The sequence below is a fragment of the Phascolarctos cinereus genome, unplaced genomic scaffold, assembly GCF_003287225.1.
Source record: "Phascolarctos cinereus isolate Bilbo 61053 unplaced genomic scaffold, phaCin_HiC Scaffold_4;HRSCAF=312, whole genome shotgun sequence".
Taxonomy (NCBI): domain Eukaryota; kingdom Metazoa; phylum Chordata; class Mammalia; order Diprotodontia; family Phascolarctidae; genus Phascolarctos; species Phascolarctos cinereus.
Window position 1 is genome coordinate 557,282,207 of NW_027555847.1, and position 18,168 is coordinate 557,300,374.

At 37.8% G+C, this 18,168-nt stretch overlaps 1 protein-coding gene across 1 annotated transcript; it reads left to right on the plus strand.

Annotated features, from left to right (window-relative positions):
* The first annotated feature begins 17,192 nt into the window (after nt 1–17,192).
* On the plus strand, nt 17,193–17,374 carry LOC144456574 (thymosin beta-4-like). The gene is given in 2 exon segments (XM_078151789.1): nt 17,193–17,276; nt 17,279–17,374. Coding segments are annotated over 2 exon segments (180 nt in total).
* The last annotated feature ends 794 nt before the right edge of the window (nt 17,375–18,168 follow it).

Sequence of the window (18,168 nt, forward strand, 5' to 3'; positions counted from 1 at the left end):
TGTGTGTATATCCTGAGTTTTTAAAAGTATGCCCTGTTTATTTTCTGAATGAACTTCTACTCCTATTTCTTATAAGTGTTTTATTGATGTACTTTTCTTTTTTTAAGATTTATATTTGTATTAATATATTTATTTTTGATTTATGGAATAAAACAATCATTTCTATAACATAATAAAAAAGTTGTGTTTTTTGTTTTCCAGAGCCAGTGCTTTTTCCACTATAACAAGGCTGGATTTCAAAGACTAGATTTGGAAGCTGTGTGACCTTGGGCCAGTCAATTGTTCTGAGCCTCAGTTTCCTGATCCATTAAACAGGGGTAATGGTATTTTCAGTATCTACCTCAAAGGTGAGGAAAAACTCTTTGCAAAGATTATGTAACACTATTTAAATGTCAGCTATTATTAGAAGTTTTGTTTACCCACATTTTCCACTGTGGGTTGAGTAAGATGCATGGCTCTTGCCAGACCACCCCGAACCAGCTGGACCCTGCAGTTCACAAAACATTTTCTTGTATTTATCTCAAAGATTGGCTTGGGTGGTTTGGGCCCCCTTCTTTTCAGGAAGAAAGCTCCCAGTTAGGTATCTTTGTAGGCTCCTTAAAATCATTCTGGGCTGTGGCCTCTACAACTTCTTCTCTGGCCTTGCCGGGAAAGGGTCCAGGGATGCCTTGAGATTTGGACACATTTGCCACAACCTTCCATTGTTAGACAGAAACTACCACGATCCTGTATCTGGGAACAACGTCAAGTGGTACCAACAACTTCAGAAACCAGATAAATAAGTGTCCCGGGGCATAGACAGACTGAGCAAAGGGGGCTTTTGTGCTTGAGACTAAAAAGGTGAGAGGGCCATTCAAAGGCTGCCAGCAGTCAGAATAGGCTGGCCCTGGCAAGTCTGGTGGATGGGATCCAGTCCTTAGCAAACATCCATTCCCAAACTCCCTGAAGTGCACCATTAACAAAACGCCTGGAAAAGAGGGTAGATGACACGGGGAACAACACCGATAGAATGGCTTTAATGAACCAAAAAATGTGGTTTCAAGAACCCCCAGCTTCAGACACTGGGGCTTAGCTCTCTGCCAGCCAATGCGGAAATTTGTTTTCATTGAAGCAAACACCCAGGCCTGGGAGGGGGCTCTTGTCAGCTTCACATTCAGCTCTTTGTGAGAAAAGAGCAGAATGAGCAGAAAGAGGATTGTTGAAAGGCCTGAATATGGAACTGGGTCTTAGCTGAGATCTGGAAGTGTTTGGCCGGTCTTATCAGGACTCTCTGGAGGTAAAAGGTGTTTATTACTCAGTGAACTAGGGGTTATTCAGCCGGCTGGGTTGTTGTGGTTGTCCTTGGATTAACTGGCTTTTGATTTTTCCTCCTCTTCCTCCTTTAGTGTTTCCTGCCCTTTTACCCCTTCACTGTTCAGCTGTCCAGTGAAGGGGAGGAAAGGAATCTGAAGAGAAATTCAAACCCCCATGTTTTGTACCCTGGTAGCAGTTCTGGTAAAAGGTCTGGATTAGAAGGAGAGATGCCAGCTGTTGGAGCCCCGCCTCTATTTTTTACTGTGAGAATAGCTGAACTCCTTTGGCCTTAATGATTAAGTTGAACAGTTGCAGAGTGTGGAGGTTCTAATTAGATCTCCACAACAAGGTTCTATTAAATTCCTGCTATTAACCAGGCCCTGTACTAGGTTTTGGAGATACAAAGGATCTTCCATTCAAAGACAGTGGTTCCCCACCTTTTTTATTGTTGCTCTTCCAACCCCTTTCAACAACAACGATGAAAATAAATGTGTTATGAACCCATAGGGTAACTTAAGATACTACTTATGACATTTACAAACAATTGTTTAGTATATCATCATTGTGAAGCCCACTAAATGGGAACCACCATTCTAAGACATAATGTATACAGACAAATAAATGCAAGTAATTTCAGAAGGGTACTAAAGAAGAATTGGGAAAGGCTTCCTGTTAATAGGAGATGGTCCCTGAGCTGAGCCTTGAAGAAAGCTAAGGATCCCAAGAGGTAGAGGTGGGGAGGGAGGGCATTCCAGGCACGGGGTACAATCCATGCAAAGGCGGAGAGATGGGAGTTGGTTCTGCTGAGTTCTGAGAATTGTCAGTAATCTAGTTTGGCTCAAGAGGAGCAGTATGAAATATCAGGAAAGGTAGGTGAAAGCCAGATTGTGGAAGCCTCATATAGTATATTGCTTAGAAAAAGGAGATCTTGGCACACCATCAAAAATTCTGAACACGGAGAGAGGCAATCACCTATGGAGACCTCTGGAAAGGCAGACAGGGCTTGGACCAACACTAAAAGCGATCTTGAATCATTCAGCATGGAGGACTCTTCATCATAAAAAGAAGTATAGACTGTTCCAGTGATTAAGATTCCTCCCACAGCTAGCTGCTTTAACCTCAGGGCCTCAAAGCACTTTCCTGGTAATGAATGTATGGCTTCTGGTAGTCTCACCCAGGACCTGGATTAGTGGCAAACCTTAACTTAAAGACAGAGGAAGCCTGCTCAGAGGGATGAAGGCATTTGTTGTTAATTATACCATATGTTAGGGCATGAGAAGGAAAAGAGAACAAAGGTGAAATATGCTGTCAGACCCCCACCTCTATTTTTTATTGTAAGAATAGCTCAACTCCTTTGGCCTTAATGATAAATTGACCAGTTGCAGAGTGTAGGGATGCTAATTAGATCGCAACAACAACAAGCCTGACACCTAGGTTTTTCCTGGAGCAGTACTTCTCAAACTCTTTGGTCTCAGGACCCCTCTAATGCTTTTAAAAATTATTTAATGCTCCTCAAAAAACTTTTGTTAATATGGGTTATATCTATCCATATTTATCATATTTGAAATGAAGACATCTTCCCATTATTATGGAAATAGTTTTGACTTCTTGGATCCCATCAAAGGACCACTCCTGGGATCCCTGAATCATATATACTTTGAGAACCTGGGCCTAAGACCAATCCAGCATCTTTTCGTGGCTAATAATGTCAGTTGTGAAAGTTATAATTCAGACCACCCCCCACTATATATGGTGCAGTACAAAGAGATGTAATGTACTAAACTAGAAATCAGGACACATAGGCTCTTTTTACTTGCTCTTCCTCATAAGACCCTCCCATCTGCTTTTCTCTAGCTATGGCTCATGCCCGGAATGCTCTGCCCCTCACCTTAGCCTTTTAGCTTTCCTGACTTCCTTTGAGATTCAGCTCAAATCCCTCCTTCTTCAGGAAACCTTTTGCTTTGTACTTTGTAGTCACAGAGACTATAAAGGGGCAACTAGGTGGTGTGGTGGATAGAGCACTGGACCTGGAGTCAGGAAGAAGAGCTCAAATTCTACCTCAGTGTTTAGTAGCTGTATGACCTTGGGCAACTCATTTAACTTGTCTGCCTCAGTTTCCCCAGTTGCAAAATGGGGATGGTAATAATAATAATAATAATAATAATAATAATAATACTTTATAGGGTTGTTGTGACAACCAAATGAGATAATATTTTGTAAAGTGCTTTGTACAGTACCTGGCACATAAGCACATAGGTGCTTAATGTTTGTTTCCTTCCTTAGATACTTGTGGTATTGAAGACTTGCCTGTATTCACACAGTTAGTATCAGAGGGAGGAACATGAACTAAGATAACTTTCTGACTTCAAGACTGATTTTCTACCCTCTCTGACATAATACATTGTATGATACTTATGAGTCACTATTTTTTTTTGTAATAGGTATTATAGCTGATGGTAATAAAAGTCCATTTATCTAAACATTTTATAATTATATTTTATTTAACTACCAGATGGCACAGTTAGTCACTGTCCTGGTTCTATTCACAAGGATGGATTAGGAGCTGGGCTGATATTGCATGCTCACACTGGCGATTATGTGGGTCTACCTCCACTGACAGAAGTGCCAATCTTTTTTTCTATAATTCTGAGAGAGAGTGGGAAATCCTCCATCCTCTACCTTCACCTCTCTTTGTACGGCAGCTTGGATTTGCTATCTAGCAGATGTTTCTAATGGATTTACCCAATCTGAATCTACTTGAGCCCTGGCCTCTGGCAAACCCTAACTCTTCCCTATCCTTGCAATATTTCACAGAGACCTAGTCACGTGATCCTGGCACGATGGAGTTGACTCCCAACATGAACAGACAAAATATAGTTAACTGCCCATGGTATTCTGCCCTTGGCACAGAATCAATAAAAGCAAATAAACAATATATAATATTAAAACAATATATAATGAAATCGCGACTGCTAGCCTCTTCCAGATGCTGGTAATTCCCAGACAGACAGAAGTTACTTTGAACACAGTGGTCTCAAAAAATGCAGAGTCAGCTTGCTTAGTTCCTATGGGTGTTCCTTCTTCAAGTCAGCAAGAGATTTTAGATAATCCAACTGGTTTGAAACAGCCCATAGTTCCAATAGGGCTGGTTATCAGATGAAGATTCACAAGTTCTAAGGTACTCTGGACCTGGGACCTCTCCCATCCTGGGGATTGAGGACTGGTGTGAAGTAGAACTCTTGGAGGCTAGCATTTTCAGGACCTGAAATCTCTGACTGGTCCTCATCTTGGCTAGCTCATCCTTTGATGATATAATCAGGGAGAAATGTGAGCAATAGCTAGCCAAACAGGGAAAGGATCTCTGCTTCATTCACCATCTTATTTCCTTGGTTCCTATTTTGTCTCTGATACTGAGACCCTCAATCAGAGGGTTTTCAGAGGCTAGAAGATTTATCCCATTACCTCTGCCTCTTCAGTTCTAGCTTTTCAGTTTTATGGGCAGGGTCAATTCCAGGCGTGGAACCGTCATCACCTGAAGGTCACTGACATTTAACCATCCTTTTACATTTATAATTTCTTTAAAGATCACTTATAATTAAAACTTAGTAATAAATTACTAATTTTTTCCACCTATAGCTCTTCCCCACTCCATTTCTCTTTCTTCTCCCATTAACTTATCCATTGCACAGAATTGGTAAGGTATAATCGACTTTGGGGCTTAACAGACTAAGTTCAGCCCTACTGACTTTCTATTCCCATTCTCTTTCAGTGGGAATTTGTAATCCTTTTACTGAACTAACCAGATAGCTTCTGAAGTGGAGGTTTAGTTCCAAGTTAAGCTAATTGTCACTAGCAACTCCCTTTGTTTTCGAAGTGCTGCAAAGAAAAGCCAGCTTGGACATAAAATCATGCTCTTCAAGTCTTCTTCCTAGGAACTTCACTCAAGAAAGAAGGTGGAGGCTAATTCCCATAATCAATCAATTATCATTTATTAAGTGCTGGGCACAGAGCTGAAGCTCTGCCAAAGAAAGGCAAAAGACAGTCCCTGTCCTCAAGAAGCTTACAATCTAATGGGGGAGATGACATGAATGATTAAAGTAAAGAAAAAAAGGTGTTTCAGAAAAGATTGGAGGAAGAGAGTGTGAAAATAAGAGAGGAAAACATTCAGGAACAACCAGTGAGGATGACTGGGAAAGAAGTGAAAATGACTTGGGAAAAAATATTAGGGTCATTCTTTAATGACAAATTGGAGAGTATGAAAGTCATTCATTGTTAGTAATCCCCAGTTTAGTTCTACAAGCCTCAAGGAAATGGTGGATCTGAAGGGAGATATCCAATTCCTTTTTTTTCTTTTTCGTAAAATTTCTTTTAGAACAGTGATACTATCAGCACTGCAAAACCAGTTAAGGAGGGCAAAAACATCCCTCAAGTCCTGGATAATGAATCCACACAGACACCCAAGGCCACACAAGGAAAGGAATAGTGACAGAATCAGGCATGACAAGGAGAAGCCATTTGGTGCTGCTGTCATCTCCAGACACAAATCTCTGAGGACACGTGAGTATGCCCTGGGGATGGCATAGTCTGCCAATGGAGGAGGAGCATATGTTCAAAGCAGGAGTGAAAAGCTCTTTTGAGTGGATGATATGACCCAGGGCTTTTTTATATGCCTAGTAAGATAATAATAGACAATCTGACCTCTCATATGTGCCTCTAAGATAGTAGTAGAAAACCTAAATCTTGACTGGTTTTTTAATGCAAATTAGTTAAATATGAGATGAGACTGTTTGCATACTGGGCACTGCCTCATGAACTATACAGTGTATTAAATAAGCTTGGTAAAATGGGCTTTTGGCTAAGTGGTTTTCCAAGTCAAGTTGATCAGATTTATGTTGCTGCATCTGATACTTTATGCTTGCTAAAGTAGCAGCTAATAAATAAAGACCAAGAATGGCCAGGCCTGCCCCTAAATGGAGCTGGCTGCTATAGCAACAGAGAAGGCTGACTCATGGCACCATTAAGATGGAAAGCTCAGAATTCAACCCTGGCAGAATGGATGTGGCATGATAAAGGTAAAAGTAACCCTGGAATCTCAATTCTACCTCAGAGAGTGTTTTGACAAGTAACTAACCTATTTCTCCTCCCTCCTCTGCTCCCTCCCCCCAGAAAACTTTACAGTATATTAAGTTTTATGTTGTTTTTTAAGGGTATTGCAGACACATGTAATGGTTGAAGATTACTTCGTGGTGCCCTTAAAGAGTCTGTCAGTCAAAAAAGTTTAAGGACCTACTATGCACCAGGTACTGTATTAAGCTCTGTAGATACAAATACAAAAAAGAAAGATGGATCCCTGCCCTCAAGGAGCTTACAATCTAATGGGAGAATACAACACATAAAAGGAAGCTGAAAAGGGGGGAGAATAAGAAGGGAAGATAGTCACTTCAGGGGCATGGTGGATAAGTCCAAAGGAGTACAGTTGGATGAGAAATGAACAGGAAATAGCTAGCAGTTTCATGCCACCATCAACCTAGGGTTTACAGAGGTTCCTCTATTCCCAATCAGCCCCTCAACAATTTACATCCAGCACTGGTTCATGGGCCTTCCCTGTATTTCTTAGGCTGACGTCAGAAGTTTCAAGGATGAGCCAAAAGATTGCTAGGATAACACATAGGATCATAATTTTGGAGCTAGCAAGGACCTCTGAGGTTCTTTAGTCCCTCATTTTATAAATGAAGAAACTGAGATACAAAGAGGTTGTCACTCACTTGTCCAAGGTCACACATATAATAAGTAGCAAAGGTAAGATTTGAACCCAGATCTTTTAGCTTTAGAACCATTGAATTTTTCTAATGCACCACAGTGCCATTTAACATGTCATAATACAAGTTGCTTCTTTGTTCCTTCCTTACTACTCATCACCTCACCTCTCTTTGCCCATACTACTGCTGTGAGTATAGAGAAGGATCTAAAAAAGATGTCCCTTGCCTTGCTTAGATACCAACAGGGTTATCCTCTTCTCCCTACCCCTCATTGTACAAATGAGTCCAGTGGCATATAATAGTCTAAAATGGGAGTCCTTAACCTAGGGTCCACAAGCTTTTAATAAATATTTTGATAATTATATTCCAATATACTTGGTTTCCTTTGTAATCCTATGTTTTTTTTATATGCTTAAAGACATAAATCTCATATTTAAAAACATTTTAAAAAACATTTCAAAACATGATTCTTTGGTGTCACCAGATCATCAGAGAGGTCCATGATACAAAAATGTTTAAGACTTCCTTGTCTAAAAAGGAAGGGAAGTTGGGGGTCCATAAAAGCAACCTTCAGTTTAAGGGACCACTAATGTAAAAGAAATCGAAATAATTATAGTTATAATTACTTAGATGATGATAACTGAGGTGGTTATAATTGCTTGTCTCTGGGAAACTAGCAGACTCAGTAAATGGAGTGCTGGCTCGAAGTCAGAATAATCTCAGCTCCAATCCTGTGGCAAACACCATGAAGAAGCAGCTCTAAATGATAAATAGAGGAGTTGGTATTTTATCTCACAGGCAAATGGGCAAGTTTAGACTCTGCCATGAGAAAGGTAGAACTATAAAAATTCAGGAAACCAAATGAAACTTGAACTAATCAACCAAAAAAAATCTAATCTTATTAATTTTAATAAGTGAATAATAATAATCAGTGAAATGTTGTAAACCAATCAACTGATTTTTCTAATTCTCAAGGGATGACAGCAAAAGGAACAGTATAATTTTATAATGAATATAACATAATTATAAAATGAATGCAGCTTTAACTCTGCAATTTAGCTTTGGACATTCCCTCTTGACTTTATTCCTCACCAAAGATGGCTTTTACAGAAGAAACCACACCTTGTACTACTCCAAGGTTACCTTCCTATTTATCTTGTGGCAAATTTTCAGGCCTAGGAACAACTCACGGTGGTACTCTAACCCAAAATATCAAGAGAATAAGGCTAAACTAGCTTTAGTTGGTGGAAGTTATATGAAGGCAGGTTTGGGTTTAAGAATAAGAAAGAACTTCTGAAAATTAGAGATGCTGTAGAATGGGTTTCCTCAAGAAGTGAAAGTACCCTGTCACTATAAGTGTTCAAATGAAGGTTTGGTAACCACTTGTCAGAAGGGATGTCTGTCTATGAATGAATTGGGTAGATGCTTTTTAAGATTCTATCTACTTCTATGCGCTTAGACACTTTGATGAGGCACAAAATATTAGAAGTTGAAGATAACAATATTAAATTATAAATTTAATCCAACTCTTGTACATTCTCAAACCTTTAGTAGTCGAATTCATCCTTATCAAAGAATCAAATGATTTAGATTTATAAGGGGTATCAAAATAATTTTGTAGGACATCCTCATTTTACTGATAAGGAAGGTGAGGCTTAGAAAGGGGTAGTGAATTGCTTAATGTCACACAGATAGGAAATAGCAGAGCTAGACTTTGAAAGGGAGCCTCCTTTCTTTAATATCTATAACTCAGGAGTCCGAATTGTGGCATCAGGAATAATAAATAAACCTTTTCTGGGATTTGTTGAGTGGCCTCAGGCCACTTACTACAAGTATATATTTGCATTGCTATTTATGTGTTCGGCTGGCCTTATCACGCTATTTGCTCTTATCTGCCAAGAAAGATAAAAGCTATAAGGGGTGGGAAAGCTCAATTTAGATGAAAAGCTTGGTAAAACACTAAGAATTCTGCTTTTATTTGATGAGGATTTATTCTGAGAAGCAAAATTATGTCCCTTGAAAATTCCCAAGTTCCCCTGATTATCTCCCGCCTCCCTGCCTCCCCAGATCACCTAAACCTGATTTCAATGTTTGCACTGTCATTTGGGGCTTCATTAAGCAAGCCAAAGAAAAAGAGCAGCCAACCCCAAAGTTATTTTTTCCTTCTTGGAAGGCCATCTGCTACCATGACCTATTTCACAATATGCAAATTCACCAGCAGAATGCAATTTCCATTCAATCAGTGGCCTAGCAAATATAATTACTGTGCTAATTTTAAATTCCAAATGGTCAATGCAGGTTATAGTATGCCCACTCTGTAAGCAAAGTGCTACAATTAATTGAGAAAATACAAGGGTCTACATGCCAGGGTTCTGAGAGAAATGCTAGGGTACAAGTTTGTTTTCCTAAGCTTTGTATGTTCTTGGCACAAATGAAATAGTAGCATTTCCAAATATTTTCCTTTGCTTTTTTTGATGTCGAAGATAGAGACTAAGGCCAGCAATAAGTGGAAATGGACAGTCACCAAACCAAGTCATTTAGGGCCATATTGATTTATTTGAAGAAGTGGGGAGAAGATGGAAGAGATTGTGTCAACAATAACCCATATCAGAAACTGGACCACAGGCAAATAGGCAAACCAATCTGCATATTTACTTTTATTATGGTTGATGGGAGCAGAAAGAGGGAGAAAAGGAAAGGTTATTCAATATCACAAGAATTGTCAAAATACTTTGGAAGAACCAGAAAAATGCGAAGTTGTCTATATTAAGGAAAAGATTAATATTACTATTTCAAGGGTGATATAGACAATCTCACAATGAGGCATTTAGCACAGTTAGAGCAAGAGGGAATACTTTGAGCTTGAGCTAGAAATGCAGGCTAAGGCTAAATTTTTGGAGAGCTTTGAGTGCCAAGATAAAGAATCTGAATTTTATTTGTGGAATCGGAAATTTTATTGCTTGGACACCATCCAATTTAAGATCTTCATTTTACAAATAAAGAAACCGAGGCCTAGAGAAGTCATAGAATATCAGAGTCAGAAAGGACCCAAGACCCACCAAGTTCAACCTACAGTTGAACAAAGATCCCCACTAGAATATGCCTGAGAAATGCTTAACTAGCATTTGCTTGAGGGCCCACTTTCCCCAGGAGCAGCCCATTCATTCTTGTCTTTCCTTACATAAAGCCTAAATTTCCCTTTGTACAACTTCTACAAAGGCCATCACCCCCTCTGGAGGAGAGAGTAAAGCTGATGACTTTGCACAGCCCTGCCTCACTCAAATCCAATTCACATACAAGCCAAGACACCCTTGAGATATCATTGATCCTCTTTGAGAATGAAGGATGAACAACAACAATAATTTCTAACTATTACTTCTAGTTGTACCATCTAGGGTTAAATAGAATAATTATACAATGTTTTCTACATGATGGATCTGCAAGCATTTGTAGACAGCTGTCATAATCCCCCATAAGTCTCTTCTTCTCTAGGCTGAAGATACCCAATTCCTTCAATGGATTCTCATATGCCATGATACTGAGGCCCTTCATAATCCTGGTCATCCTCCTACAGATAAACCTACAGCTTATCAATGTCCTTCCTCAAATGGGACATTCAGAACTGAAGCCAATACCTGAGACATGGTCTGACCAAGGTGGAGAGCAGTCATGGAGCTACACCCTGGGCAGCTAAGTGGTGCTGTGGATATGGCACCAGGAAGACTCATCTTCAATAGGTTCAAATCCAGCCTCAGACACTTACTAGCTGTGAGACCCTGGGCAAGTCACCTAACCCTGTTTGCCTCAGTTTCCTCATCTGTAAAATGAGCTGGAGAAGGAAATGGCAAAATACTCCAGTATCTCTGCCAAGAAAACTCTAAATGGGGTCATGAAGAGTCAGACACGACTGAAATGACTGAACAACAAATGCCATCCTTAATGCAACTACAATTCCTATTAGATTTTTTTTTTGCTTATCATCTCTTTTTTTTTTTTTAATATGAGGCAATTGGGGTTAAGTGATTTGCCCAGAGTCACACAGCTAGTGAGTGTTATGTGTTTGAGGGCAGATTTGAACTCAGGTCCTTCTGACTCCAGGGCCGGTGCTCTATCCACTGCATCACCTAGTTGCCCTGGTTGTCATATCTTCTTATCACTTGCCAGCCACTTCCAAATCATGCTACCTGCACTCCAGCCATCGTTCTCATCTTCCTTTCATTGGTCCCTTGAACTCTGCCCCTAGAACCACATTGGACTCTAAATCAACTTTAACTTTACCTTGACCAGAATCAGCATCCGTATCACAAGCTGTTTCCAAACCATGATGCCTTCATTCCAGCTATTGTCCTTCATCTTCTACATCTTTCTCCCACTGGTACTTTAGGTCCCTGGAACTATCCTATATCCAGGAAGATGAGCTTTTGCCTGGAACCTATGTGTTGTCTTCCCCCATTAAAATGTTCTAAAATGTTTATAGCAGCTCTCTTTGTGGTGGCAAAGAACTGGAAATTGAAGGGATGCCCATCAGTTGGGGAATGGATGAACAAGTTGTGGTATATGATTGTGGCGCAATACTACTATGCTATAAGAAATGATGAGCACAGTGATCTTAGAAAAACATGGGAAGACTTGCACAAAATGATGAAAAGTAAAATGAGCAGAACCAAGAGAACATTGTATGGAATAACAGCAATATTGTTTTAAGAATGACTTGGAGGAAATAAGTTATTTTGTCTAATATAAATACCCAAATTAACTATTAAAAACATACGAAGAAAGATGCTATCTGCATCCAGGGAAAGAACTGATAAATGAAAGTATGTGTAGAATAGTTTTACATATATGTACGTATACACACACACACACACACACACACACACACAGACATATATATATATTCGTCTAATGGTAGCCATCTCCGGGACGGGGCCAGGAGTTCAGGGGAGGTGGGAAGAAAAAAAGGAAAAAGAAAAAGAAAAAAGAAAAAAAGGAAATTTACATAATAACTTGTATATTTAAAAGGAATAGCAGGTTTTACATAATAGATTTGCAGTTTCATGTGTAATCATCTTTTTTTTTATCATACTACGCTATAGAACTGCTTCTTTTATTCTACAAATTAAAAATAAAATAAATTTTAAAAAATAAAAATAGAATGTTGCCAAGTGCTGTCATTTTTACCTGTGCATCATCGCATGTGTATGTCCCCTTCTCTCTTCTAACAAAGTAGCCACTCTTATGAAAGCCTTCTTGACTTCAGGCTTAGTCTGTTATAATAGCTTCTGATTGATCTTTCCCTGCATCAAGTCCCTCCCCACTCTAGCCCATCTTCCACTCAGAGACCAAACGAATAATGTAGGTCTACTCAATAAATTCTAGCAGCTCTCTCTTACTTCTAAGATCAAATATGAAATCACATTTGGCTTTTAAAGCCCTTAACAGCCTGGTCCCTTCCACCCTTTTCCATCTTTTCACACTTTCTTTCTCTTCATGTACAAGTGGCACCAGCCTTCCTGGTGTTCCTCCTACACAATCCTCAACTCCCTACTCCCTACTCCCCCCAACTTTCCACTGGTTTTCCCTCAAGCTCTCTCTCGTTTGCCTCTACTTATTGACTTTTCTGGCTTCCTTCAAGACTCAATTAAAATTCTATCTTCTGCCAGAAGTCATTCCCAGTTCCTCCACCCCAGATCTTTTCTCTAGTTTGCCAATATCTATATTTTGTATGGACATAGTTGTTTGCATGGTCTCTCCCCAGATAATGATGATAGCTAGCATTTATATTGCAAATATTACACACTAAGCGTTCTGTGAAGTGCTTTGCAAATATCTCATTTGATCCTCACAACAACTCTATTACTATCTCCATTTTATAATTAGGGAAAATGAGGCTGATCAAAATTAAGTGACTAGTCAAGGATCACACAGCTAGTAAGGGTCTGAGGATGGATTTGAACTCAGGTCTTCCTAACTCTAGCACTCTATCCACTGTGGCTCCTGGTTGCCTTTTATATTGGAATATGAGCTCCTTGAGAGTAGAGACTGTTTTTGACTTTCATCGCACCTCTGGATCATAGTAGGCACTTAATAAATGCTTGTTGACTTGACTTGAGGGCAGAGACTATTTTGCTGTCATATATTTGTGTTCCCAGCACTTAGTAAAGTCCTTGGCACATAATAAGTGCTTAATAAATGCATCATCATTCATTCTTTTTTTTTGTAAACCTTTAAAATTTTAAACTTAAACACAAAAGGAGAAAAGAAAAAAAACATTGCTATGTACACAGTAGACCATAAGAGAGGATTCAATATAAAACAATAAATTTCCATTTCAAGAAAACCTATATAATAAATACTACACATAATTTTCAAAGCTGCCCAGCTTTTCTTTGCTTCCTTTTTGTTTTTCTTTTGTTCTCTGTACTTTTTACTTTATTTTTTCCCCTCCCTCCCAAAACCACCCTAAGGAAGGTAACAATTAAGCATAGATACACACACATACACATACTCACACACATATACCTAGATATCTATAAACATACACACATATACATATACACTCATACACATGTATATAAGACTGTACAATGCTTATTTCCTCCTATGATCTGTTTCTCTGTAAGTGGATAGCATCTTACTTCATAAGTTCAATTCTTCCTGTGTTTTTCTAAATCAACCAGCTCATCATTTCCTACACCATAGCAATATTGCAACCTAATCATGTCCTATCTGAGAGACCATAAAAGTTTTTTCCCCAATTTTCTGCATTCCTTCTATTCTTGGCTACATAGGTCTTGTTTATAGAAGAAAATTTTAATTTAAAATAATCAAAATTATTCTTTTTATACTTCAACAATGCTCTTACCTCATAATATAGTTTAAGGTCTGAGACTGCTAAATGTACTTCCTTTACATTCTTTTTCCCTATTTTCTTTGCAGTTCCTGAGCTTTTGTTCCGCCAAATGAACTTTGTTATTATTTTTTCTAACTCAGTAAAATAATTTTTTAGTAATTTGATTGGGATGACATTGAATAAATAGATTAGTTCGGTAAAATTGTCATTTTAAAAATTTTATTGTCTTTACCTACACATGAACAATAAATATTACTTCAATTATTTAAATCTGAGTTTATTTGTATCAAAAGTGTTTTATATTTATGTTCATATGATTCTTGTATCTCTTTTGGTAGGTATATATTCAGGTAGTTTATACTGTTGAGGTATTTTAAATGATCTAAAACAATATTAAATAATATTGCTGACACAGTGGTTTTTCTGTTTTTCACTTTTGATTAAATCTATTTTGCTTGACTTTGTCTGAGATTATGATTACTGTCCCCGCTTTTTTTTTACATATTAAATTCTATTGCCCTTCGTTTTATCTTTGTGTGTCTCTCATTTTTATAATGCTTCCTGAAAGCAACATATTGGTGAATTCAAATTTTTAATCTGCTATCCATTTCTGTTTTATGGGTAAATTCATCCCATTCACATTCTAAGCTACAATTACAATTACTCCTTGCTATTTTCCTTCACTATCCTTCTCACTCTGTTTACCCTATCCCTCCTTATTTCTGTGTTTTACTTCTACCTGCTACCTTGACCTCCCATTCCTTAACCTACCCACCCCTCTAAGAGTCCCTCCCTTATTCTCCCCCTCACCCTGTCCCCTTGCCTTCTTATTTCTTTCTGAATTTAGAAGACTTTTATACCTTTCTATATGTTGTTCCCTCTTTAATCCATTCCTGATGAAAGTAAGATTCTAGCACTCCCCCCTACTAGCTTCTGTATCAGTTTTTCATTTTATGCCTCATTTGTATGAGATAATTACTTCTTTTATCTCTCCCTGCACAGTTTTTTTAGAATCATCCCATCATACTCAGCTCAGCCCACGCCTTTCTTTCAAACTATTCAAATATTGATGGCAATCATAAAAGTACTGCTAATGTTTTCACATATATGAAGTAAATAATTTGACTTTATTAAGTCTCTTATAATTGGTCTTTAATGTTTACTTTATATTTCTCCTGGATGTTATGTGTCAAATTTTCCCTTAAGTTCTGAGGTTTTCATCACAAATCCCTGGAAATCTTTGAGTTTGTTAAATGTCCATTTTTTTAAAATTCAAGATTATACTTAATTTTGCTGCATAAGTTAACTTTAGATGTAATCCCAGCTCTTTTGCTCTACGGAATATAGTATTCCAGGACTTATGGTGCTCCAGTGTAGTAGCTGCTAGGTCTTATGTAATCCTTACTGTAGCTCCATGATATTTTAAATGTTTTTTTTTCTTATTGCTTCCAATATTTTCTCCTTAACCTGGGAGCTCTGAAACTTGGCTATGATATTGCTGTAAGTTTTCCTCTTCAGATCTCTTTCAGGTGGTGATTGTTGGATTTTTTTCTATTTCTACTTCACCTTCTTATTCTAGAAATTCAGGACAATTTTCCTTAATAATTTCTTGTATTGTATCATGTTGTATCAAAATTCTTTTTATTAATCATAATTTTCAGGTAGGATGACTATTATTATATTATTTCTTCTCAATCTGTTCTCCAGATTGGTTGTTTTTCTGATGAGGTATTTTACTTTCTCTTCTGTCTTTTTTTCATTCTTTTTCTTTTATTTTATGATTTATTGGTGTCTTAGAATGTCATTAGCTTCCCCTTGCCTGATTCTAGTTTTCAAGGAATTATTTCCATACTCAAGTTTTTGATTCTCTATTTCCAGTTAGTTGACTTTCTTTTCATAATTTTCTTGATTTTCTTGTATTGCTCTTATTTTTTTCTAATTTTTTCTCAATCTCTCTTTTTTATTTTTAAAGTTCTTTTTAAGGTCTTTCAATTATCATTCATTCTTAGCACCCCATTGATTTATGAGGAACTTCTGTTTACCAACCCCCCCCTTTTTTTTAGATGAAATGCTGTCTATCCACACTTCTCCCATGTTTTACTTGTGAAAGGATTTGCCCACGGTCATTTAATAAATTAGTGGCAGGGTTGGAACTAGATTTTGTTAGACAATGTTAGTAAAATCCATCCTCAGACACTTAATATGTGACTCTGGACTAGTCACTTAACTTTGATCAGACTTATTTTCCCCAGTCGTAAAATAGAGATAATAATCACGCCTACCTTTCAGAATTGTTGTGAGGATCAAATGAGATATTCTTTGTAAAGCACTTGGCATAGTACTTGGTGTGTAACAATATAAGATAAGAAACAAATAAGATACGATATGATATGAATGTAGGTTTACACACACATACACAGAGGACAGCTGATGTCCTCATGCTTTAATTCAGATCTTCCCCTTCCTATTGACCTAGGCAGCTAGATGGCATAATGAAATATATAAATACATAAATAAATAAAATACAAATACATATATGTAATACATAAATACATAAAATACAAAAAATGTATAAATACATAAAAATACATAGAAATATTGACCTGAATTCAGAAGACCTGTCTTCATAATTCTGCCTCAGACACTTACCACCTGTGTGATCTTGAGCAAGTTGCTTAATCTCAGACTGCCTCAATTTTCTCATTTGTAAAATGATTTTAATAATAACATATATCTCACAGGGTTGTTGTGAGGATAAAATGACTATACATAGGTATATGTATACGTGTGTGTGTATACTTATTTATATATATATATATATCCTTTTGCAAAATTTCTAGCTTTTTTTTATTATTTGAGTCTAAGAAATCTGAAAGTGTGTTCTTGATACTATAATGTCGTGTTACTTTTAAAAAATATTTCAAAATGTTTGGAGCCTTCCTTAATTATCACAGAAAGTAGGTATTGTTTCTGTTCTAAATGGTCATTAATACCTTTCAATGGTTAATGTCCTTCAAACACATTGAAGAAAGATCATGTGTATTCAAAGAAGAGAAACATTGGGACTTAGCAAGAAAATCTAAAAGGGAAAAAAGAAAGGCTATTTTCAATGTACCCTGTGTCCCATTTCACAAAAGCAATGAAGAAACTACTCTTATTTCTGGCACGACTATTTCTGGTTTCAGCTTCTTGTTCCCTTGTGTCTTGGTGTTGAATCAGGACCCACTGTCCAGGGCAGAACCCCAGGGACTCCGAAGCCAACTCTCTACCCCGCTCATCCTGAAAAGATGTCTAGCAAACCAGATATGTCTGAGATTCAGAAATCTGCAAAGTCTGAATTGAAGAAGACAGAGAAACCCATTGCCTCCAAGAGAAAACAATTGAATAAGTGAAGCAAAATGGGGAAACCCAAATGAAATCTGCTCTGCCAGTAGACATGGTCTCAGTGAAATGCATAAGCACTGCCTGACTGTTTGATTTCTTTAGCTGTTTAGCTTTATCAGTTGCAAAAAGGTTGGATAAGGCTTCTAATGATCGTGTTGTCCTTTTCCACATCAAAAGAATAAAGAACTAGTGATGCGCCATGACATACTGCCTTTCCATCAGCCTGTCTGGCAAGTTTGGTCCTAGTGATATGAAAAGAGCTTGCAAGTTGGAAAAAGAATCTGGATGAGGCAAAAATCTTGCTTGATTAACAGAGGATAAAACACAAAGCTGTAACCAAGGCCCTGGAAAGCTGTAAAATCCATTAAATGCAGTGCTGTCTTTTGTTGCTCCTTATACATGGGGAATGGAGAAGAAAGGGAGTTTGTGGCCAGAATTTAGGGATCCTAACTAGGACATGGCAGATGGCCAGTGCACTCCTGCCTCACCTTTGCCTCCTAGAATCCTTGGTTCTTTTTTCAAAGCTCAGTACAGGTACTATCTTTTACATGAAGCTTTCCTAATGACCCCAAGCTGCTGTTGCCTCAGCTTAAAAATTACCTTGTATTCATTTGGTGTATAGTTAGGTATATATGTGTTATCTCTCCCTGTGAATGTAAGCTCCTTGAGAGCAGGAATGTATCTCCAGAAAATGCATAGTGCCTGGCAGGTAATAGGCACTTACTAAGTGCTTATTCATTGATTGATTGATTGGTGAAGCCAAGACCAAAACAACCCCTATGACAATTGGGGAAGTTATTTTGCTTAGAGTTAGATTACATTCAGTAAACTTCCAGATCAGCCAGTATCTAAAACTAGTTAGATAACTTTTTTTAAGTA